The sequence below is a fragment of the Helicoverpa armigera genome, chromosome 18 (assembly GCF_030705265.1).
Source record: "Helicoverpa armigera isolate CAAS_96S chromosome 18, ASM3070526v1, whole genome shotgun sequence".
NCBI classification, from domain to species: Eukaryota; Metazoa; Arthropoda; class Insecta; order Lepidoptera; family Noctuidae; genus Helicoverpa; species Helicoverpa armigera.
The window spans coordinates 9,510,742-9,536,138 of record NC_087137.1 but is presented as its reverse complement, the minus strand read 5'-3'; the positions used below and the strand labels follow the sequence as shown (position 1 = coordinate 9,536,138).

At 34.0% G+C, this 25,397-nt stretch overlaps 1 protein-coding gene across 1 annotated transcript in view; it reads right to left on the bottom strand.

Moving 5' to 3' along the window:
* Nucleotides 1–25,397, bottom strand: part of F (forked) — a 71,747-nt gene that overhangs the window by 31,001 nt on the left and 15,349 nt on the right. Inside the window, exons 4-7 of the mRNA XM_064039123.1 lie at nucleotides 10,575–10,758; nucleotides 4,725–4,907; nucleotides 1,773–1,877; nucleotides 185–416 (exon numbers count right to left, since the gene is read on the bottom strand). Coding sequence (XP_063895193.1) covers nucleotides 185–416; nucleotides 1,773–1,877; nucleotides 4,725–4,907; nucleotides 10,575–10,758 — 704 coding nt within the window. The remainder of the gene's footprint in view (nucleotides 1–184; nucleotides 417–1,772; nucleotides 1,878–4,724; nucleotides 4,908–10,574; nucleotides 10,759–25,397) is intronic.

The window sequence follows — 25,397 nt, the reverse complement described above, 5'->3', positions numbered from 1 at the left end:
ATTGGCTCTCATGGGATTCACGTACAAGCCATCAGCGGGGCCCGAGCGTGCCGAGCTGATGCTACCCATAGTGGACGGCAGGGACCCGTGCCGTTCCTGCACGGAGTTGCGACGCTCCCTCTCGGGTGCGTGCAAGTAGAAGGGAGACCGGGTCCCCAGTTTGGTAAAGGGAATTTAAAATTACCTGAACTCTCCTCCCCCGAAGAGCTGTGATGCGTCACACTAGTCGAAGTGGCCCTCATGGGGTTCACGTACAAGCCATCAGCGGGACCCGAGCGCGCCGAGCTGATGCTACCCACAGTGGACGGCAGGGACCCGCGCCGCTCCTGTACGGAGTTGCGTCGCTCCCTCTCTGGCGCGTGCAGGTAGAAGGGAGACCGGGTCCCGTTCGCGTTGATGCAGTTTGGTAAGGCGCACTGGAATTTTAAGATTGTGATGTTAATTTTTCGGGAGTAAAGTCAAATAGAAAATATCTGTTGTAAAAAACATAACCGCATTTTTGGAAGTCTGATAAAAAAAAATTACATGCTACTCTCGTTCGATTACGGTTCGTATAAGATGTCGCGCCGTATGCGATACCTACTAAAGTAGTGTATACATGTAAGTTTTCTAAATAGGTATAATGATTTGTTAGCTTGTAAGACGAACAAAAGAAATAACTCTGCAAATGACTTAAATAACTAAAGAAAAACGTAGAGATGCACAACTTAAATCACTGGCATCATATAACGATACCCTATTGTATAATACAAGATCACAATATAAAGAAAACATTTAGTAACATCCCAACTGTGTAATCTTTGCGCAACCACTGAACAGCAAAAGTAAAAAAAACAAAACACAACTGAACAAAACGATAGGTATAAAGTAAAGCAAATACGATTTAGTGACAGTCGGAGATTGAAAGGTCGTCAGTTCAATAGTGTTCTGGAAACTACAGTAAAAAAGTATCACGTTTAACAATCCGAGAACTATTGGTGTTTGAATATTTTGCCGTTCAATAGGAATTGTTCTGAGTCTAATTGCGAATTCCTGTAATCGTTAATAATATGAGTAATGTAAGTCTTTTATGTCTAGTCTGATATGAAATTGAAAACATAGGATAATAAATTGGAATACATAGGAGACTGTAGTAGGTACTTAAGAGCACGTTAATTTCAGTCCTGTGATCTCTCTCCGGTCCGTCTGTAACCCATCCCAGTCCCATCGGGCTATGAGAGTGAAAGAATAACTAGTAAGTGCACCTGTGTCTGCGCAAATGCTTGTGCACTATAATATGTCCTGCGCAGTTGTCTAATCTCCTTATATGAAAACAGACGCCATGGCCGATAGATAATTGGCAAAAATCAAAATCAAAATCAAAAGTCATTTATTCAAACTTGGCTGCAAAACAGCACTTATCGAACGTCAAAAAATAAATTTACAAAAGACAGCCCCCAAAACGCCCACCCTTCACCACTTCCTATGTGTTTTTGCTGGAAAGAAGAAGTGGCGCAACAAACTCCCCAGCAACACGTCTGTCTGTTAGGTTAGAAGAATCTTAAACATTGTTTGATATGTACATTTGTATACAATTTAATTTGTATATTACATTAGAGCTAACTTAGAAGGATATCATCATTACTAAATTATCGATTATCGTAGTAAAGAAATTTATGTTTTGGAATAGCTACTAGATATAGAGATAAATTATTATTAAACACTGAAGTTCCCATAGCTAACTGGCCCCACTATAAAAGATTATAAATATAGGAAGAAGAAAATAAACTTACTCGTGCCTCCCCCGGCGCACATGCGCAGGAGTGTATCGCCTTGTACGAGGAGAGCTGCTTGCTGTCCGGGCCCGCTGCGCCCGCTGCTACCAGCACGTTCAGACACTGTAGACAAACACCGAAAAGATATTAAGAAAAATATCAATATAAAATTATGCCTTAGAGGTCGAAAGTTGATGAGCACTGCTGCAGAAAAGAGTAGGTAAGCAATGTACCTGCATCTTTGGTGTACAAGATACACTAATCCTTGTTAGATGTCTAAACCCTAAGAGTTGATAATTTAATAACTAAATTTTTCAGTAAGCCCATGCACACTGCAGATGTTGTTGTGATTTTCACAGATCCATTCATCATCATATTGATTTATGGCCCAATCAAACGTTTGGTCGAACAATAAATCATTTACGTACCTAAGTACGTAAAATTTTCCACTATGCAAAAATAACAAATGACATTGACCTGTGTATGATAATTTCAATTCGTTTCAGGAAGTGACACATACCTGTTGCATTGAAAATGTTTTTGAAGTCAGAGGTCGGTTAAGGTCATATTCTCTGAGCTGTGAAGTGACCAATTTGTGAAACTAACCTCCCCACTCAGAGACATTTAATGATTACTTAAGTCACTCCTTAGTGACGGAATGTCATACAAATCCTTCACTAAGGAATGGCTTAAGTAACCATTAAATGTCTCTGAGTGGGGAGGGGAGATCCCTCGCATCCCAAGGGTAGGTACTAGGTACCTCCTGCAACCGGATAATAGTACCTAACCTAGGAATACCTATCCTTTCTACGATCTTTGGTATTTCTACCTATTCTTTCTCCATCAAAGCTGCTTTATTAAGAAACAGACTCAGATGATGAAATAAAAAAGTTGCATCGTGCATTTTGTGAAAAAAACTAAAATTAGATGACCCAGACATTCAAATCCTGAATCAATGTGTATTTTTAATTTAATGGCCGAAGAAAGTGAGAGCATATCGGATAGGTTAAAATTAAGAACTAAAAATGTCACTTTCATTGTTTTTAGTCTGCTTTTAGCATAAATAATCAATTAAGTGCACTAGAGAAATATACTGATAAATTCTAGATCAACTAGAAAATTAGCTAATCTGCATAAAGTAAAGGTATTTTGTCTTTTCTACTAGAATGTACGGGAAAGGTAAACATACCAAGCTGAAACTACTGGACCGGCTTAAACACGATTTTACCGATTGAATAAAATTGGTACAATGTCTAGAGCCTGAGAAAGGATATCTAGGCCCGTTTAAAAACTAAAGTAGTACCTTCCAGGAGTAGGAAGTAGTTCCCTCGAGACGTGGGTGGAACTTCGGGACACAGCTAGTGTTATATGCAAAAGTGAAGGGTTTGGTTGTTTGTGCCTCAATAAAACTGTAAGGGCTGAAAGAAATGAGCTATTTGGCATTCATAGATTAGAATCCAACTTTACATAGAATACTTTTTAGTGAGAGTGAAACCGCAGTTGGAAGCTAAGTACACATATCTGCTTACAATCAGCACCATATTAAAGTACACAATTTTAGTTTCAATAGCTTGACCGGTGTTAAGACGGAACAATTAAGTGCGCACGCGCCGAAAACAGCGCAACGATGTGTGACCAGTGAAATGTGATACTTTCAAAACGTGAGCTTTGCTCTTGTACCATACATACATATGGATGTATGTAGAAAGTGATATTGGTACTTATGTCTTATGTCAGAATTCATTAATTGAAGCTATGTGAAGTAATGAAGAAGTAAAAATATCTGAAATATAGGTACTTGAATACCTTTGGGTACCTGTTATGAATATCAAAAAATACAACCTGATCTCCGACGTTCCCGCCCCAGAGGAACCCGGAAGTGACTTTGATTAGGTATGTTTGTCAATATAAAATAAATCGGACTTGAACCTCGGGCATCTTGTATCTCCGGCACAAACCCACATATCTTTAGACTTAGTATGGTGACATAGTAAAATACATATTTATTTTGTGTTATGACAGTTGCAGCCTAATGCAGTATGTTTACCGTTTACTCATGTTTGTAACTGTATTGATCCAGTTAAAGATTACTGTCTCCTTATGTACGTGAGACCAAAGACGTCGAGTTTCAAAAATGATCAATCGTTTGTCTCCATTCTCTGGGTCACCCCATTTTTATAAACAAATACATTATATTTCTAAGCAAATGGCTATTTTAACATTTCAATAGATAACTACGGGCTCAATTACGATTTCAATTTGCTTTCAGAACGATGAAATCACTTACTATGATATTAATCTATAAATCAAGCAATACCCATCAAACTTGACACACTATAATCTTTACAAACAAGACATGAATACTTGGAAACTAGGAAAGGCGAAAGAAACTCGAGACAAAAGCGTAATTAATACATCGCAGCTCCCTTGTACGAGTTAATTGTATGTGTAATACAAACTTTCTACGTCTCGTGGAAAACTTTGAAGCATGGTGTTTTATACATGAGTATTAAGTTCAGTATATAAAGACGCACATATATTTATAAATATAGACTCATAAAGTTTCCTTCTTGAAACTCCAAAATTTTCATTTTCAATTATTTAATTTGGTTGGTATCGACACCATTTAGATTTTAAGAATATGATTTTTATGAGTGTTCAAGAGAATATTGGTTTTGAAAACGAATTTCCCTTTAATCACTTTCATTTTCCTGGAGTACCTAGCAATAGTTCAATGTTGGACTAATAATGAACTTTTGTCGTAATGTCGTAGAACTTTTACGTCAAACGATAGCAGCAGAATTAGAGCAAAATCAGATTTAGATTAAAAAAAGTAATCATCCTTAGAATCTAAGCTAAGTACTTATGCTTTTCTTTACAATTATTTGCGGTATTTGCAATGAAATGATATAGGCATAGGAAGACCTATTTATGTTTTTACCAACTGATTCGTAAAATCGTTAATCTTACCTCCAAATGATGATTCTCAGCAGCATCATTGATGGGGCTCTTGCCGTGTCTATCCAGGTGCAACCTAGCACCATGTCTGAGGAGCCAGCGCACCGTGCTCAGATGCCCTCTAGATGCCGCGAAGTGGAGTGGAGTGGCACCGTCCCCGTCTCTCGCGTTGGGATCCACGCCGCGTTCTACTATCTAGAAAAGAGAATTAATAAAAGGTAAATATTGGTTTACTTTTTAGGTAAGAGCAGAGGTTCTTGTTTTGCAGTGTAAGGAGAAAAAGCTTTTCACAGCTATTAATTTAAGATTGAAAATTTACCATTAGTGTCAACTAGATTGTAGGTACAGAGCGTAGCCTAAAAATAAATAATCATAGGTACTTATTAATAAACCTAACAAACAAAATACAAAAGAAACTTATAATACGTCTCAATTAATCATTGTCTTTACTCGCAAAATGGCAACGTTCTATTGGATTTCATTTCAAAGCAATAGATCACAAAACTTCTACTAAATTAAAAATCCTTACAAAAAAATACTGTCACCACAATTTATGTCAAAATTCTAAAATGTCTCATTGTTTTCACTAAACGCATTACTTTGCTCGACACTTGCGCATGAGCATTCAAATAAAATGATATGACGTTAAAGATTTCACCACAACGCTGTAACAGCGATATCTGAATCATAAATATTGCTATAAATTCACTATTTTAGAATTCCGCACGAGAAATGTGAAAACGATTCGGTTTCGTTACGAAATCTGTGTTATTGTTTTTCATTTGTAACCATTAAAACATTAGTAGAATACGTGACTTCGTGTTATGAATGGCATAATTATTTATTTATTTTTGGCTTTGTAAGTTATTGCTTTATTTTGGTTATTATTGAACATGAATTGCTAGAAATTACGTGCTTTGTAGTATCATTCATGAATGCACGAATTGGTCAATATACCTACCAAAATTGGCCCCCAGCGGTTTTATTACTCCGTGCACTCGGACAAAAACTAATCTATTCATAAAGCCTTCATCGGGTGATCTCACAATATATTTTTTAATCACTCTAGTTATTCCTGAGATTAGTGTGTCCAAACAAATAATTAGCAAACCAAACTTCATCTGAATAGTACCTATTAAAGTTTAAATAAACAATGCCAATGAATATCTGACCTTATGTAGAATTCAACCAAATCCGTTCAACCATTTTTGCACAATGTAAACAAAACACACTAACATACAAACTTTCACGAACACAAAAATACCAAACCAAGTAGGATCTTTAACGGTATTAAAATTCTTCCCACTAAGCATTAGCAGCATTACAAACCAGACTTCAAGCACCCATTTATAATAATATTCTGTAGCATACGCAGAACCACTCTCGCTAGATAAATGCTCACTTTGTCGGTTGTTCAGCGTATAATGGTTGGTGCTACGTCAATCAAGCGGTTTTCTAGTGTAGCTAAATGAAAGTTTAGACTGGACTAACTAGATTTGTTTGTGATACTGTAGTTAGTAAAAAGGTATATAAAAATAGTGATCTAGGTTTTTGGAATGTGGATTATAAGGGTATAATTACTTATAGCTTTTCTGAATCCCTAATGGCCAATTTCTATATCCTTTTATATCTTTTGATTTGGTTACTAGAGTTAGAACTTTTCACGGTTCCCATACAAGTAATGTCAAAATGCTATTAAGTAAAACAATAGATATAAAGAATATGAAAGAAACGGCCGTATGTCTACATTTACAGTGATTTTCTATGGTTTAAACTTTGGTAAATATTCTATTCTTCCATGGAATAAAAAACTTATTTTATTTCAATTCTTCTAGTATCATAAACTTCAGAGTTAATTTATTTTCAGACGTCATAATTACGAGTTTTATAATAACCATACGGCCTTTCGCATCATCCATCTACTTACAACTTCCTTGATCCACATACGTTTATGTAGGCATCCATATTCATGCCAAAAATCAGTATTAAATAATCTGTATCATCCTCTTCCGTTTCATTATATTTTACATCAGAAAGTAAGCCGTCTATATTACATCTATATATTTATCTAAGTATACCTACTGTAATTTAATGAATTCCCTAAAGACTCTGAAACGACTGAACCGAGTTGATAAATTCTATCACTGTTGGAAAGCTACACTCGTCCCGAACATAAGTTATATTTTATCCCTGTGCGGGCAGTAGTTCCCTCGACACGCGGGTAAAACTACGGTAAAACGGCTAGTTATTAGATATTTTTCTAACCAGTTCTAACATCTATTTGCGTAGAAAATCGGCCTTGTATAAACGCTTGCACAACTTAGTATGCATCTGCGAAACTGAATGCTGACTTTGTAATTTTATCTGTGTTATTCGAAACATGTTTGCCTTAGGTTATCTGCAAAAGATCTTAGAAGATGTTACGATTCGCCTAAGGCACAGCTGTCGGCCGGAAATTGAAAAGAATTATAAATTAAACATTATATAACTTGTAGGGGAAGCCCGGGCAAGAAGCATAGTGCGGGTAAGAAGAATAATCGTTTTTTCCATAAATCTATAATAGTGGGCGCTTTGACAAATTTTCTAATCGTGTCCCGTGCAACCGGCGATGCCATGACAGTGCAACCAAAACAATACGCGAGTGCATTTGTTGTGGAAAGAAAAAAAAAGAAATTTCGCTGTTTTGTTACGATTTTTGTGAAGGTTTGTACATGAAAATTTTGTATAAATCATTAGTTATCTATGAAATGTTTTATTTATCCATTTGCACGTTTATTTAAGTATTATTTGTGAACGTTACTTTTTGTTTACCTACTAAAATTATTTCGAGCTTTGACTTGTTTCGAATATGAGCGCATTGGGCAAAATGGATATGGGCAAAACGGATACCTATCCGGCAAGGTAAATAATACGGCATAAGGCAAATAAAAAAAAAGACCAAGATTTCAGAGTTAGCAGGCCCCAGCAAGACTAAAACTAAAAGACCCTCAGTCAAACAACAGATCAAAAACCCGAAACCAGATTTTTACTGTTAAGTGTGCGCTGAGAAATACACTGAACCACCTGCCGAAGATTGGATTTAGTGTAATCAATGCAGAAGCTGGGCTCATGAAGACTGCATTTCTTATGTAGGAGTTGGCAGCTACTTCTGTGATGAATGTGAAGACTGATCTTAATTAATTCAACATTATTCTTTTTTCCCTTGGGGCGTATCCGTTTTGCCCGACCCCCCCGGGCAAAACGAATAATTGATACTTTTTGTTAATGCTCATTATTAATATAGAAATCGTTAAAGTTTTTAAGTTTATGTGATTGTTTTCCAAAGATTATTAAACATAGTACAAATTAAAAGTACAAAGAGTTCTATTGATTCACAGATTGTGGTTTTATTAACAGTATCCCTTAACATATGCGTTTTGCCCGGGCTTCCCCTACATATTTACGAAAATGGTTTTTGCCTTCGCATATTGGTTTATTTAAACATCTATCCTGGATATTTTCGTTTCAATAATGAAACATTGAAAAAAATTATCACCAGCCTTCTATCGTCAAACAACTGGGCACAGGCTTCCTCTTTCACAGAGAAAGATTGAGCGTTAATCACCACGCTTACTCAATGCGGCTACTCTAGACAATATCGACACAGCATCAAATACACTTAAAACTTCAACACACAGATCTAACAAAGGAAGAAGAAAACTAAAACAAACACGCTGTATTTACACGCATTAAAAAGCAATAACTTAAAGAGAAAACGTGAAGCTAAACAGTCGGATAAATAGCAAATAACAGTACGTTTCTATAGACTTAATTTCCGATATCACAGTTGATCAGGAACTAGGAATTCCTGTGACAGATCGTGAAGAGTAAATTGTAGAGTAGCCGGAATTTCCTCACGTATGGGCTATTGTGTGCATGCTTTTGTTTTTATGCCATGGCCCATGTTATATAACTAATAGGTAGCATTTAAATTATATATATCATAAGATGGACTGATATATTAAAATCTTGATTATCTGGCATCTATGGTCCCTTAGATACATAGGCCTTAAACCAAGACATAAATGTATGTGTTATACTCAAAATGTTGTTAGTACCTTAATAAAACTAACAAGATTCAAATCACAAAACTTAGATTAAGTAGATGACAATGTTTGATTTCATTTAGGTATTTCATACTACAAAGCTGAAAAGTTCGTTGTTTGAACGCCTTTTATTTCAGGAACTATTGTTCCGATTTTAAGCATTCATTCGTTGTAAGATAGGCTACTTATCAAGAAAGGCTTAGCTTCTTATACATAGTAGCATAAGTAAAGTGTTTCCATGGTACGCGGGTGATACCGCTGTCGTAGGTAGTTTTGTAGGCAAGTACATAAGAGGGGCGAGGGTGTGCGTTTTGGGGTGTGTTTGTTTTTGACGTTCAAAAATAAGTAAATGATTTTGAGTTTTGCTACCAATGTTTAATGCTAGCAATGTTAATATGAACCAACAATGCAAAATATACTTCATAGTCTCAAGTTCCTAACACAGACATAATGAAGTGTGACGAAACACATGTAATGGTGTGATATACCAGGAAAACGGCATTTACTGACTGATCGACGTACATATACTCGTATATCTATCAGAAGCAATACAATGCATGACTACCTCACGTTTCCTAGATACGAGGTCATTGAACTTAGATACCATTTTCACTTGCTCGTAAAATTAAAAGTGTTGACTACATTCTCATTATTTTGTAAGTAGTTACTCATCTCGGGTTTATGTCCGATATTGACTGTTGCAGAGGGTTTTCTGAAATATTTTTTCCTTTACCATCCTTACTTCATATAGGTATTATTCTATATTACAAAAGCTAAATTATAACTCTGTTTGTTTTTCGTACTTTCACGTGGAAACTACTGAACCGACATAAATGTTTGGTAGATAGACAGTCTGGGAACTGACATAGGTAAAGCTTATTTTATACCCGGTCGCGCCGCGGAAAATTCTTCTCACGGGACGGGGTTGAAGCCAGCATAGGGAACAGCTAGTTCCTCATACTTTCAGAGTAGTATTCAGATAGTGGTCAAACACCGTTTTCGATTTTTCAGACAAACAATAAATTAGTTAAAAGCACTTTTAAGTATTACACTATTTCAAGAAGCTCTGTGTTACACAACAATACTTTACTTAAAAGCTTTTTTATTGCAAAGTGACATAAATAAATAATAGAAAGGTTTCTTTGCGATTGCATTGCACGGTTAAAAAGTCAAATAAATCTAGCCCAAAGTGGATAGCATCTAAGTTTAGTGTTGCAACTGCTTTTGTCAAATATTGAGTTCAAATCTAGTACAATAGTTAGAATGCCATATCTTTTGGTAAGGAGCAAAAGTGTAGTCATATTGCTCAATCCTATTGGTTGAAAACTACCTACTTACTGGAACTTTTATCAGATTGACCTAAGTTTCGTCATATTACCCAGGTTAGAGTAATCTTAAATGAAAGTTTTATTAGTTTGCTCAAATCTACAAAAAGAGTACTTTTATATGTAGAACCGTTACTCGAGTTTAAACAGGCGAGGAATATACTTTCCACACCCTCATAAAATAAGTAGCCTTTGTCTTTCTGTTACCAAGACTTTTCTGTGTCCGTTCGGTACACAGATACCAGATACTAAAGTCTGTTCAGTACTTTTCGCATGACAAAAGACAAGACAGAGTTACTTTTGCAATTAACTAAACATAAGGTACAAAAAAAAACTTCGGCAGTCATTCCGGGTAGTCAGAAGCCAACAAGTCTGACAACCAGTCTAACCAAGGGAGTGCATAGTTGGGAAAAGGCTCGGAAGATGATGATAAATATAGAGTAGGTACTCACCATCCACTTAACACAGTCCAAACACCCAGTCTGCGCAGCGGCATGTATCGGCAGCATGCCATCTCTAGCCCTCGCGTCCAGTCGGCCACCAGCTTCCAGCACCAGGTACTTCAGCACGGCCAGGTGACCTTCCTGGGCAGCCAGGTAGACTGGAGTCACGTCATTGTCCATCGCCGTGTTGGCGCTGCGGAGAGAGGAGGTTGGTTAGTGATTTTGTTAGAGGAAATATTGTATGTTGATGAGATTGGTGCTGAGTGATATATTTTTGGGAAAATAATCCTCCATCGCTCATTCATTTTGTGGTAACGTAAACTAAGTATGTATGGTTTTTTAAAGAGACTGTGACCCTTGAGTTTGTTTCAGTGTTTCTTCAGTTTAGTTCGGTGTTAACAAGTAAATAAGTAGTTATTAATAAGACGTCTATAAATTGAAGGAACACTGCTCTATCTATGATGTTTCTTTATGTATCAATAAATGATCAGTACTAGTAATACTTTTTATGTTAACACATTCACATAGGAAATGCCGATTTTTCGGTCTCTAGCCGAACTCAAGGGTTCTTTTAAAATATGTATTGTTAGTTATTTATAGTGCTTCGAGTCTAGATATTTCACTAACAGTTGGTTACATACCGTCTATATACCAGGAATGAAAATTCATTAGATATATACTAGCAATATAGATATTCATTAGGTACATTGACGCCAATGACGATGTTACATTGAAAATATGTAAGTGAAACTTTTAAAATCGTCACATGTATTAATCTAAATCTGTTGTGAAATCACCGTTTTCTTGCCTTGGAAAGCATTTAATAATGTATTTTTATATTTTTTGTGTTTAGTCGAATGTATCAAAACGATTATTTTGATTTGTCATTCATCAGAAAATACGAAATCTAAATGTCAACTTTAAAGTCATAACCTGAAGATTAAAAATTATACAATGTTAATGACCAATATTTTAACATTTTGCATTCAAACTGCACAAAGTATGTTTTTTACTAAAGTGATTTTTCATATGATTTTTAAATGTATTTTTATATGTACCACATTCAAAGCCACATTTTTCACAAACCACCATCACTCATTACAAACCATAGGTAGGCAAGTACACTAAAAACCTACCTATCTTTCACATAACTTCTTTCACAACTATGCTTATGGGCAACAATACCCATTCTTTTTACACTGAACACACAAAAAACAGTTTCACATCACATTATCCCCAGAAAATCACATTTCAAATAAAAAAAATATATTTAAAAAATCTACTGCAGCAAACATTCGTTCATCTGTACCAAAAACAGATGTTTTAATAAGAGTTAAAAAATCTGCCATCCGCTCTGACCTCCATATTACACTTTCCAAATGGAGAAACATAAGACTATCTAGGTGCTAGTGATCGGAATCGAAACAAAACTAGTTCTATAATGTATGCAATATTTTTGTTATTTCCGACGAAGATATTTTTGTAAAGGGAACTTGATTTATTTGTAAATCTGGGCCATATTTTGCAAAGATATATTTTTTTGAAAAATAAATTATAACTTTCTGGCCTTCTTAGTATGTAATAATTATTAAAAAAAAATATTTTGTTATTTATTTATATATGACCGGATCTGAATTTGAACTCTACTAACGAATATTTATTATAGATCATCATCTCCCAAGCCTTTTCCCAACTAAATTGAGGTCGGCTTCCAGTCTCACCGGATACAACCGAGTACCAGTGTTTATATGTATATATTTATTTACCCAACAGCGTCTTATTTTACTCAAAGTACGAGCAACGCCACAGGCAGAATACTAGTTTAAAGGTGTGTCTCGCTGACTCATTAACTATACCTACCTTCTGTAGGATATTGAACCTAAACACGCGACTTCGTCCATTAAGTAAAGTGAATGCAAAGTTCAAAGATCATGTGAAATGCAGATTTAAATGTCATAAACCCATAAGTGTTCCGACATTTTGCTGTTTTTAGAAGCTAATAATAGTAACTAGAAGATTTCTCTAGCACTCTTAGTTAAAATGGCTGTCTTCAAAAAACAAATCATAATTTGTGTTTGTTAAGATATCATGCTAAACTGGAAGAAACGAAAGAGATGAAGACTTGAAGAGGAGATCCCCAAGGACATTGGTGAAACTTCAGGCCCGAAGGTAAATATTATAACAACAAAACATGCGATATTTTGGACAATATTTTTATGTTTTAAGATTAACATAAAAAAAACACCACAAATACCGATTTTTAGGTTGATGAAAGCTGCACCTATTTACTTATCCATTAAAAAGTATGTATCTCTTTTTTCTCTTCCCTAAAATTGCTCGCCAATCTGCCTACTTCTATATCTTTGACTAAGACCAATACCTATGTATTCAAAACAACAGATCTTTCTTATTCTCACGCTCGTCGGTTGCATGAAACAAGGCCGCGGGCGATATTTACAAATACTAACTTGTAACTTAAGATCGAAATCAAACAATAGATTATAGACAATAATGTCTGACCTACCGAATTGCACCTGTGTGAAGAAATGGCCAGTTTTACAACGTAATGTAATAACTATTTTAATATTTTTGACTATGTATTCTAGAATTGAGTATCCAAGGGGTATTGGGTTGCCCGGGGTAACTGGGTTGGGGAGGTCATATAGGGCAGTCGCTGCTTGTAAAGCGCTGGTACTCAGCTGAATCCGGTTAGACTGGAAGCCGACCCCAACATAATTGGGAAAAAGGCTCGGAGGATGACTATGTATTCTAGAAATATACAATAGACTGATGATAATAACTACATATTTTAATGCGTTTGGCTACGTTTTGTACAAATATAACTAAACATAGCTAAGATGAATGATAATGTAATACAGGCTGATTTATTTGTAATAAAGAATTTCAGAGTTTATTTCAATTAACTTTACGATATAAAATAAAATCAAAAGATCGTTGCAAAGCTTCGGGCAAAGTTATTGATTACTAAAATCTCGCCAACCAAACAAATAATTACTTGGCATTTTGTAATGGCTGATTGCTCGTGCATGTAGAATTACATGAAGTTATTGAACTAGATAGTACCTACACATACACTGTTTATTTTTAACCTTATATTTGTAGATTTTATTTACCCGGCTTTCTAGAAACATATTACATAAAGTAACAAAAAAAAAATTAGATAACAACCGGTTTTACATAAACCTCACAGAATAAACATAGGTACTCGTGTACTTATAATTATTTTAATTTTATACCATAATTTCGTTTATCTTTCAGATCTTATAAACAAAGGCCGTTTAATATTAACGTAAAGAACTCAAAAAGCTCATCTCAACACTTCTATTGTTAAACAAAATCCCATGCTTGTACCAAATTCGGTAACTGTTATAAAACCATGTAATACTTAATAATTACTTGTAATCATTATTTTACGATTACGTAACACCTTGTAAGTGGTAATCGTTAAATTTATTTTTAGATTACGCAGTGGAAGGCATGTTATTAAGATATTTTTTATTGTGTTTTTGTTTTTGTAGTAATTATTAAGTTTTTAGATATTGTAAGGGAAAAGCTTTGCTTTTGTTTTTTTGTTATTATAGGGCTTGTCGGCAGTTAAGTTTTGATCAAAATTAAAGATATGCGTTGGAGGTTTTAACTTGTGATTGTATAAGTTAGTATCTATGTCCTACTTATGAATGTGTTTGTGTTATAAATAACCCTTACATAAGGTTAAGGAACTGTCGATAAGTGAAATTATTTTGGTTTGTTTCTGTAATTACGAATTGTAGATACTCTTTAAGTAACCTAAAAGTAAATACCGTATTTACGTAGAATTGTTTTGTTTGAAGTACGTTAAAAGAAAAACTTAGGTACAGCTACTTGCCTACTTAGTCAATCGATTCATTATTTTAAGCAGTAATTTATTAGTTTAATATTTATTTCAGTAAAAAGTTCTGTCAAGATTACCTTCAGTTACTGAAATGTGCTTACTTGAATGTTATTCCTAAACTGTTTACCGTTTAAGATTACCAAACATTTCACAGTTTCAATTGATATATCAACAGAAATAAGTGCATATTTACAACAATCTCAACTCATACATAAATAAATCAATATTTCTTACACTCAACAAGACATACTTAGTACTCTAGTGATTGTTACGCCAATACATCGAAGTCTCACGTTTCACTTTTATATTTTCTCTTTTCGCTTACAGCGTTGCTAGGCAACGGAGGCTGGACGGACTAGTTCATTGAACTGTGAACAGTGTGTGATAATGAGAAAAGCTTGGGGATTTTTTTTCAAGGTTGTTTGTTATGGTAGGTCAGTTATTTTAATGGTTGATAGGAGTTGATAAGTGTAATTTTAGTGTGATAAATTAAATATTAAAACTTCATGCGTCTGTTTTTCATGCTGTTGTATAGGTATTTAAAAGATTAAATACTCTGCGTATTTAATCAGAAAGGTTTTGTGTATGATTTATTTCGCAAACGGGGTTATTCGCTAGTTGCTCAATAATTCAATATCTACGTTCTGCCTGCCATTTAGGTAAAATCGCACAGTCTCCTTTTAATTGATATTATCCTTAATAATGCGCGTTCACATTAAATAAATAGATAAAAATTAAACGAGTACCTACGACAAAACCAAGACGATTTTTAAACGAATGTTACATAGACTGATCTAGTTAAAAGCCATTCAAAATCAATTTACTTACATAATATATTACGTCAATAGGCTCGAAAATATTTCTTATAATTTCCAAACTATTTATGACTTTAAAATTAATACCGTTTTCTACATATAGATTAGATCTATTTGGATTTTAGTTTATCTATTTGATTTATGTGCATAATTGTTGACTTACTTATTTTGTAATTCTATGTACCTAAGCTTTTCCGATGACAATTTTTTATGAAAGTTCATATAAGCCTTTTTTATTTAAATCTATAACTTGATTGTTAGGTTTCCAACTAATTGTAATTTGATTTTACACAATAACTAATTCATTGCATAATAAACAGATAAACATTTCCACTCTTTCTTTATCCGAACGAATAGGACTTATATTTGTTAGAGAAGATTAATTTGCTATCGCATTAATTAACAAAGTTTACGTAAACAAAATACAAATAAACAAAATATTTACCGCTCCCTGCCCGCATAAGTGCCAGCTTTACTTTTCAGACGTTTAGACTTCTTATTTTTGCGCCCAAACAGTTTGCTCGTCACCCGACTGTAAGGCGGGGTATGATTTAGTGTCATCTCTGACCTCAAACAAACCCCAACCAGAACCCTTCAAAATCAATCAAAGAAAAAAAAACAAAAAAAACTCGAAAATTCAAAAAAAATAACACGTTTTTTTTGTAAATAAAATTCACCTCATCACTTTGTCACTGTTACACACTCATGTTTAAAAAAAGAAAAATAAAAAACGTCGAGTTCTATTTTTTAAAGTTTGAGATTTTGAAATTCGAATGCGAGCTTTTAAGTGCGCGGGCGCCGCGAGCGATTGCGTCGATCTTACTGGAGACTTGAGGCTTGCGCACGATTTCCACGCGAAAACAGCGAAAGTGCCTATTGTGTGGGTATAGGCTTATTGGTGATCAATGTGTGCAGTCTGCAAGTATTGTATTGTTTATAGCTTGCATATATTTCTTTGTAAATAAGACTGGGATCCGAGTGAAATATTCGCACATAAATTGGTTGATATTTGAATAATTCTCTCGTAGAAAAATTTACATCCGAAAGCTCGTAATTTTCAATTTTCAAACTCACATTCGGGTATTATAATTTGAATTACAATGTTTTTCTTTCTTTCTCTTCAAATAAAATACAGATTCGGAATAGTATCTATATTTAATTACTGTCAGCACTGTCCCAGAACTTTTGAAAGAATGACTTCTAATTTCGTCAACACAAGCTTAATATTTTCCTGTCCTATTTTGTATTTTTTTCTGTGGATCATCGCCATAAATTATTGAATTAAGACATTATAAAAATAGCATTTTTATTAATTAATAACCTATAATGTAGGTTACACTATTTTGAATACAACTTTAGGTTTAGATACCACAATGACCTTTAATACTTTGGCACTAATTTATTCATAGTGTTAACAATTCAATAAATCATCAACCAGGTGAAGCAAGAAAGAAACTGGTTTCATCAGTACAAAAATCACAAAAGGCCAAGCATCTAGGCCATTATCATATAGAGGAAAAAGTATACAACATATTTTTTAACTATTGCCTAATTTTAAAATGAGTAGAGACTCCTTATTGAGTGGGGCAGAAATTAAACCTTTATCATATTCTCACGTAAAACATAGGTAATTATATCACATAATAAACTCACTTTCGAAATATTTTGATAATGTAGGCAAACAATGTGTTATACCTCTCAAAGTGTTAGTTAATTGGACTAATTTTCAAAAATCGCAATTTTGGGGATTTTTTGTCATCACCCCTCTACCTTTTCAATTGGGCTCAGCACATGAAATCTTCTTCCCTACATCTCTATCTAACGTCATCTATTTATCTATCGTCACACAACCTGTTTTCTATTTATTTCTAGCAACATCATGTTTAGTATTTAACATTTTAGTATTAAAATGTAAATTAATAGAGCCATAAAATGGCCTGTAACATTTCCTAGCGAATAGGAGGAAAGAGAAGCGATATTTATGGGCAATTATTTATTATCTACGGTTTTCTCTTAATCAATACGTATAGGTAGTAAATTATGGATTGCATTTAAGTTGCACTATACTGTCGTGTCATGCGCGTTTTCTCGCAAAGGTTAGACAGAAGACCTATGAATATGGGGTAAAAGTTTTAAGAACCACGTGGCTCTGAGTCCTACAGCGTCCTACTATATTTTACGGAGTCATGTCAATCAAAGAGGTAAGGTCTTGTAAATCTCTGGTAACTGATTGACTAAAAAGTTACTCAAAATCATGAAAAAAGAAAAAAACCTGTAGTTACCCACCTACAAGATGTTATTTTCAAGTAACATTATTAAAAATTATAACTAGTGTTATCATTAAAAAAATTAAAATATAAAAACCCATTTGAATAGGCATTTTAATTTTTAAAGTCAAATAAATCAGCTATAAAGATTATTTTAAACATTTCTAGGCATTTCAGATATTTTGTTATCTAATTTTTATAGTCTTTAATAGATTGACATTGACCTTTTTGTTTATTTACATAATATTAGTTAAACTTCCTCATTCTTGCCATCTAGTATTCTAGATTTTGTTATCAATCTTCTTTGAATCGATATTCATAAATACGGGTTTTTAAACAGCTGTGTCATCTTCATACTTAAGTAAAAAAATAATAGGTAAATAATACATTATTTTATTTAGTGTTATATGAAATATCGGTAGCCATCAATATTGGATACAATAAACTCCAGGTAGTAATAGCAATAAAGAAAAATATAATACATTTGTTCAACCCCAGTATCTATCGATCAGTTTTAGCCATTGGACTAAAACACAGAGCCTATTACACAACATACATAGGCATAATGTAGTCAGTATTTTGTAACAAGTCCTAAACATGTATACAATGTAGACAACGAAAGTCATATTCTACATAGATCGCAAGGTAACGTCTACATGTGAATATATGGATGTTATAATTATAATCTTCTCGCATTAATTACGTATGGGAGTGTCGTTATGGTTTTCGGTCGGTGGTACAAGTTAGAGGCAGATAGCTGCAATATGTTTAATTAAAATAGCTTATTTTGTGTATCTTACATTACTACAGAAGATTCAAAATAATGAAAAAAATTAAAAAGATTAGCCAATTTCTTTATCAACCATAGTACGGAGACCCAGTTTGTGCATTATATGTATATAGGAAAACCTCGCCTTATAAAAATGATTTTGTCATAAATATGAATACCGACCCCTTTATCAAGGTACATACAATTCAATTACAACGGAAACAAATACAGAGCAATACTAAAAGCAGAGAAATACTAGCCAATATCCCTAATAAATCGCTTTACCACCTAACTTGCACCAACCACAGTGCGTTTCACCGGAACGTGAGTTACACGGAACATGACGAGCGATTTACTTGAACACTTTCGCTCACAACGCCGAATATTGACACTTAAATACGTAATAATTCACTGTTACATGTTCTTTTGACGGTGAGAACTGAGACGTAACCAATGTGACTAAAACGGTAGTGCACGAAAGATTGACAGATTTTTAGAGTACCGTATCGAAAGGGTAAGCTTTGGCAGTCTGACAATCAGTCTTACCAAGGAATGCCCAGCTATGTGGGTTGAGGAGGACAGATAAGTAGTCACTACTTTTAAAACTCTGGTATTCTGGTATTCAGTTGCATCTGAGTGCTTAGTGCGAGTTTTCGTGAATTTTTTTACGGACTCACATGAGAGCGCGTATACTAAGATTTGTATGCAGTGTTGCCAACTTAGTGGATTTTCCACTAATACTGGTGGTTTAAGTCCCCTATTTAGTGGCGAAATGTTGAAAGTACTGCGGGTCAAGTAGCGAAATGTAAGTTTTGTGGTACAACTTTAAGGAGTTACTATGGAGATTTGAAGTCTCACGGAATGTCAAAAAAGCATCTACAAAACAAAAAGGTGAACGACTACTATATAATTATATTAAGTACTCATTCATTGGTCAAATGCGTAACTAAACAATTTGTGAAACTACTACGCCGATTATAATTTGTGAAGGATTCGGATCGGGTCGGATGAATTGCTAAACAGATGTAATGCTTTGTCTGTTTTAATTTTCTATCGTTGCCGAGTTACATCTTTGGATGATTAAATTGTTTTAGGTTACAATAAAATATAAACAATATTTTTTTAGTGGTGAATTTGGTGATTTTAAGTGTGGGATAAATTTTTGTTAGTGGTTTTCTGGTGGTTTTAAAAGTTGACTCTGGTGGTAAGATTCTACAACTGTTGGCAACACTGTTTGTATGGAACAAAAACAGGTTCCAATTTTTGACACTAGGTGGAGCTGTTTTTGTTCCATACAAATCTTAGTATACGCGCTCTCATGTGAGTCCGTAAAAAAATTCACGAAAACTCGCACTAAGCACTCTGTTGAGACTGGAAACCGACACCAACGTTACGAAAGGATAGGCGAATGTAAAGAAATACAAAAATGGGACCTCATTACTAAGCATCCATGTTCATCTCATCATAAACCACGATAACTAGACAATTGACATTTCTACAGATGCTGCATTTCTGATACCGCTTTTAACTACAAAAACATTTAAAACAGAATAAGTTTAAATCTTGTTCCATACCACAGACGTAATATCTTTAGCTAGTGGTACGGATCCCTTCGTGCAATTGGCCGATTTTTTATTATTTGTTCAATAATACTTGCTCCAGAGCAAAGTGGATTACATATTTATCATGAAGTAGATGTATTAAGAATAGTCAATACTTATAGATATGTTGTGTAATTTACGCGTGTAGGTAGGTAGTTGTGTAAAAGAGGAATTGAGTTGGAATATGCATATGCAAGTGAGTTTCGTAAATACTAATATTTCCTATGCAAATTCACATTTACCTACTTAATGAAAATATTTCAATAGTAAGTAAATTTTTGCTATTAAAGACAAGTTTAAATACTGTTCAAATTAACTACATCACCTAGTAGGTTTAAGTAATATTGTTGTATCAACTTTTCATTTCAGAAAATAAATAGATATATAAAAGTACCTGAATAAAAAATACCTATAGGTACTGCGTAGGTATGTCAGGATTTCTATCTATGTAATTATAAAGATAAACATAAATATTTTTAGAAGAAAGTGTTTTTTTTTTAAGATTACGATGAACTAACTATATCATTACAATAGTGCTCTAAACTACGGTTTGCGTGCTAACCGCCGGCTTTTTACTACCGTTTAAACGTTAAACGACGCTTTGTTTAATAGAAAATGTCTATCAAGGTCAGAAACTGAGAACATCAGTCATTTTATTGTCACAACGAGAGAAAATCTAGCCGCCATATTTTTTCCGACAACTATTGTCTGCTACTCGACGATAGATGGCGCTGTAAGAAGTTTCCTATTGTTGTAGTTTAGCAAAAAAAGGTTAAATCAGTATTAGTGTTTGTTTATAGTTTGTTGCAAGCTATTGTGGTTTTAATTAAGTTATTCAGTGCTAATTGAAGGAAAATGAATGTCTTGATTTGTAAAATAAAAACGAATTGACTAAACCATTTGTAAAGCAATGGTCCGTTGATATTTTTATGTACCCAGCGGACTTGTCTTGAAAATAAGACAAGTAAATCTTTGCTATATTTAATATGGACATATAGGGTTCAGTAATCATACACTTTGAAAATAAGTAGCAATTTTTATCCTAGTTCTTTAAGCTTTATGAAAATAAATTCACATTTTTATTTATAAATTCACTAGGTCACTGTACGCACTGTGAGCAGCTACTGAAACTAATAAATTCTATAGTTATGTTTGTAACTGTAACTTGACTTGCAAAATAACTTATTATTTCTATTAATAGACAAACAACAATCCTACTTCTTAGTCAATCATGTGTAGAAATATGCATACGGTTAAAAAAAGAGGTTTATTTAAATAATATGACATTCCAGTTGGACTGGAAGCCGACCCTAACATAGTTGGGAAAAGGCTCGGCATCATAAGACTCAGAGATAAGTCCTATTAAATTCACAAACATTATAGCTCTATCATGTTATATTTGAAATTAAGAAACTTTCGAGTTAAAGAACTCAAAAAATTCTTGGAGATGCATATATTATAACTACATCATTGCTCTTTTTATGGGAAATCATCAAATTACCCGTTGTGGGTGCAGTGTGAGGGAGTGTCAGACTCTTACTGACGAAAACCCACCATGTTTCTTTTAAGCCCTCTATGTACGAAGGCCGCGGTAACAATCCCCCAGCCCCAAAAGGTTTAAGCCCTACTGGTACAGTCAACTTCAGGTCAGTGTAACAGTTTTATAGGAAAATCGTACTTATTACCTACTATTGTGTTAAGGTGCATGACAGTTACCACTGATGTGCAGTCTTCCGTACCTATGCCATTATTGAGATTGATAAGATCACGGCTCATATCTCATAACTTTATTAAACATCAAAAACCATTTTGCAGTCACCTCAACCAATCAATTTAACAGAAACACACCACAAAAAAACATCTAAACAAACACACAAACATACATAACACAGCGTCAATTTCCTTACATATCACTTTCTCTTCGGAAACACAGGAAATTATCTCGTCTGTCACACAGGCGACGCCACGGGAAGACGCTAGTCTGACAGTAATAATTTAATTGGCTTTACGACATGAAAGTTGACATATTGATACGAAGATTACTGTTGTAGAAGTTATGTATTCAATTGTTTCAAAGAAAAGTGTATGATGAGTTTGGGAAATGCGTGTAAGGAAATCGTTATGTAATAATTTGTATACTTACTTTACTTATGTATTTTAATCGATCTATCATATGTGGGTACATTTTGTGAAAGCCGCTTAAAAATCCTTCAAGACGCTTTTGAGTAGACTTTGTTTTCCTTTATTTGGTCATAGATCGGCGCGAATCTATACTCATATTTAAAATCTAAGTTTGTTTACTTGAACGCGCTAATCTCATTAACAACTGGTCCCATAAAAAAAATCTTTCAGTGTTAGATAGCCTATTTATTGAGGAAGGCTATATATAGACTAGGCTTTTATAAGGTGAAACCGCTGGCAGAAGCTAGTCCTAACGTAAAGTTGCTACTGAAAAACTTTCTTACTGAAAACTCAAGTAAGTCTGTAGCAGTGTGTAATAATTCAATTAGTTTACCGTAACAGAAGAAAAACACAGAGCTAAAATATACCCCATTAAAAACTAAAACATCAATAAATGCAAATGCAATTCTAAACGAATTCACAAGTAAAACGCATCGCTGAAACTGAACTGGTTTCAGTGTTTCAGAACGGAACGCCCGTTACTATGGCGCGCTGTTGCCTCAGTAAAACATTATTATGTGCACACTATTGAGCTAAATACTATAATTAGTGGCTACTGTTTTGTCAATAGTTTGATTGTAAAAGAGTATGGTTTGGAACGAGTTAACTTCAGTTGCGTTTATGTTATACGGAGCTATTTCCGATATTTTGGTAGTAAAAGTAATCAATTTATAGCTTTCACATTACAAGTCGCACATATTTGCTAAAATATTAAATTCAAATGTTTGATTATAATCAGTTTTATTTGTCAAATACTTATAACTAGAGATATTTCATCACGCCTGTCTTTTGATGGGCATATCTTGTATCTACTTATCTTATGATATCTTGTTTGAAACCAAACAGTTTGCGGAAAAAATCGTCAATTTCCACACATACTCGTGAGCTAAACTAAAACACTTTGTAATATTTTCGCGCTCAATTCACTTGAACATTCCTGAAAACAATAATAAATTAAATAAATTCTTATTCAACAAACCTGATAGTACTAGCCGGTACAGTCTTCGAGTATTTCAGCCTGGTAGACGCCGACCGCGCGGGCCTTTCCCGCCTAGGACACGTCGCCATCTTGTCTCACTGACGTCACAACACTCAAACCATAGTTCGTTCGTTTTTCGAAATTGTAATAAAACTTTTTCGTTACAAAAAAAGTTCTGCGTATTTTTTTCTTTTTAATTATTTGTTTTTATTTTATGGCTTTTTTTAAAGCGTATGTTCAGCGGTAGCTGAAGTTAAGATTTTGTGTTACAGAAATATTAGATAGAGTTTAAACATTAATAGTAGAGGCTATCACTGAGAGATAAATCTGCTTATTTTCGTAGGCACATACATGTACAATAATTCTAAGATGGTTTTGAGATTATCACATTAAGTAATTCTACCTAATACATGAAATGGCCAGATTAACCTGAGTATATTTTTGGTTTTTATGATTAAGGTTAGTCAAAGGTTCATTCATGCAAGTACAAAATAATACAACATTTCTAACGGGGATCAAGAATATCGCCAATAACTTGATGACAGATAAAATCAAGACTTGAATCATAGATTTCTGTACAGAAGATTCATACAAGAATCTAGAATAAAATAGCACATCTAGCCAAGCATTAGAAATAACTACAGTTTTAATGAATGCAACGTAATTGCGAAGATATGGCCATAAAAAGGAAAGCAGTAAATGGATCTGAATTATTAGATAGACTGGAAATATAAATTAAATGCAGAATTTATTGTACGAGCGGCTACGTACAGTAGAAGCCCACACAGAAATAAATGTACAAGAAAATTGATTCACGGGTATTTTACAAAGAATTGAGATGAATAAAGAACATTGGAGAGAACTCGAAAATAATAATAATCTGGACCGATTGGTCTATTCACAAAGCATGCAATACCGAAAAGATTCATTCGAAGAGTAATACATTGGATAAAAAGTAGTATTCATAGCCACAGAAATCTGCTTAAAACGACGATAAAGAATGGTAGTAAGATATTCAGTACAATGTGTCCAAAGGAAAACATACAAACAATCTTCATGAAAATTTCCTCATAACTTCAATCTCTCAATTCTTACAATGTAAGCAGCAAACCAAGATTAAGATAAGCAAACCATAAATAATGTAGAAGCAAAAAACAATGGACCAGAAACGCGAAACCGGTAATTACCGCTGTCAAATTATCGGCTCTCGAAAAATAGTTTACTTTTTTCCTCATTGACGGGTAAACGGTCTCAGATTACTGGCAACACGAATCTATTACTCTTAGGAGACGTACATTTCATCACGCGAGCGGCCAGACATTTATATCAACGCGGATTGTCGTTGGTTTATTTTATAGTCTGTGGCTGCAAATGTCAGTTTTGAATTTTGAATTTGGTGGCGGCTTTATTTTGGTTTGTCAGCTGTTGAAATCGAAAACATTTTGATGTTTATACGTAGTCTAACATGATCAACTGATAATATGCAGTTAGTATTTTTTTTAAGTTTTCGGTGTCATGTAAGAATTTTATTTCTTAACGCTGAAGCAAAAAACCGATTATAGTAATTTTGTTTCTTGCTTATTAAAAATACACGATAAGTAATTTATTACCAATTTAAGGCGTATACACGCAACTAATAAAAGTTATACGGATAAGGATCTTAGATAAAATGAAGATAGGTATGTAATACAAAAACTCTATTACGCAGGAATATTTTTAACAAGCTTAATCTGATAATTTTAGCATAACATCACGCCTGTTACTCTTAGCCTGTTAGCCTGTTCTACTGAAATTTGTCTGACCTGAAAATTAAATTAAAACTTGTTCAAAGAGCTAAAAAAACTAAGTAGGTAATAGGCGAGAGAGACAAATTATTTGCTCCTGCTTTGTAAATTCGATTCTTTTGAACAATTAAAGCTGTTTTCAGCAGCAAGTTAACAGTCCAATCAAGAAAAACACGTTTATTATAAACCAATCGATTATTTTCTCAACTGTCGGTATTGATGGATCCATCAAATATTGTATTTTGCTATATTTCTTTCAAGATTCTTGACACATCGTATTTATTGTAAGATTTAGCTTCCAAAATAAGTCATTTATCTCAGATTTTCACCCACAAATTTTCATGCCAATGAAACACGCAATTAGTAACATTGAACTCCAGTACATTAGTTAAGCAAACGCACATACAAATACTTGACTCGGTCTCGCTTTCATTAACTTTCGAGAGTTTAACCAGAATATGTAATTTGAACCAAATGTGCGTTTAGGCTTCTCTAAGTTAGCATCCGTTATTGTTATCTGAATATCTGGTGTTAGTAGGTAATG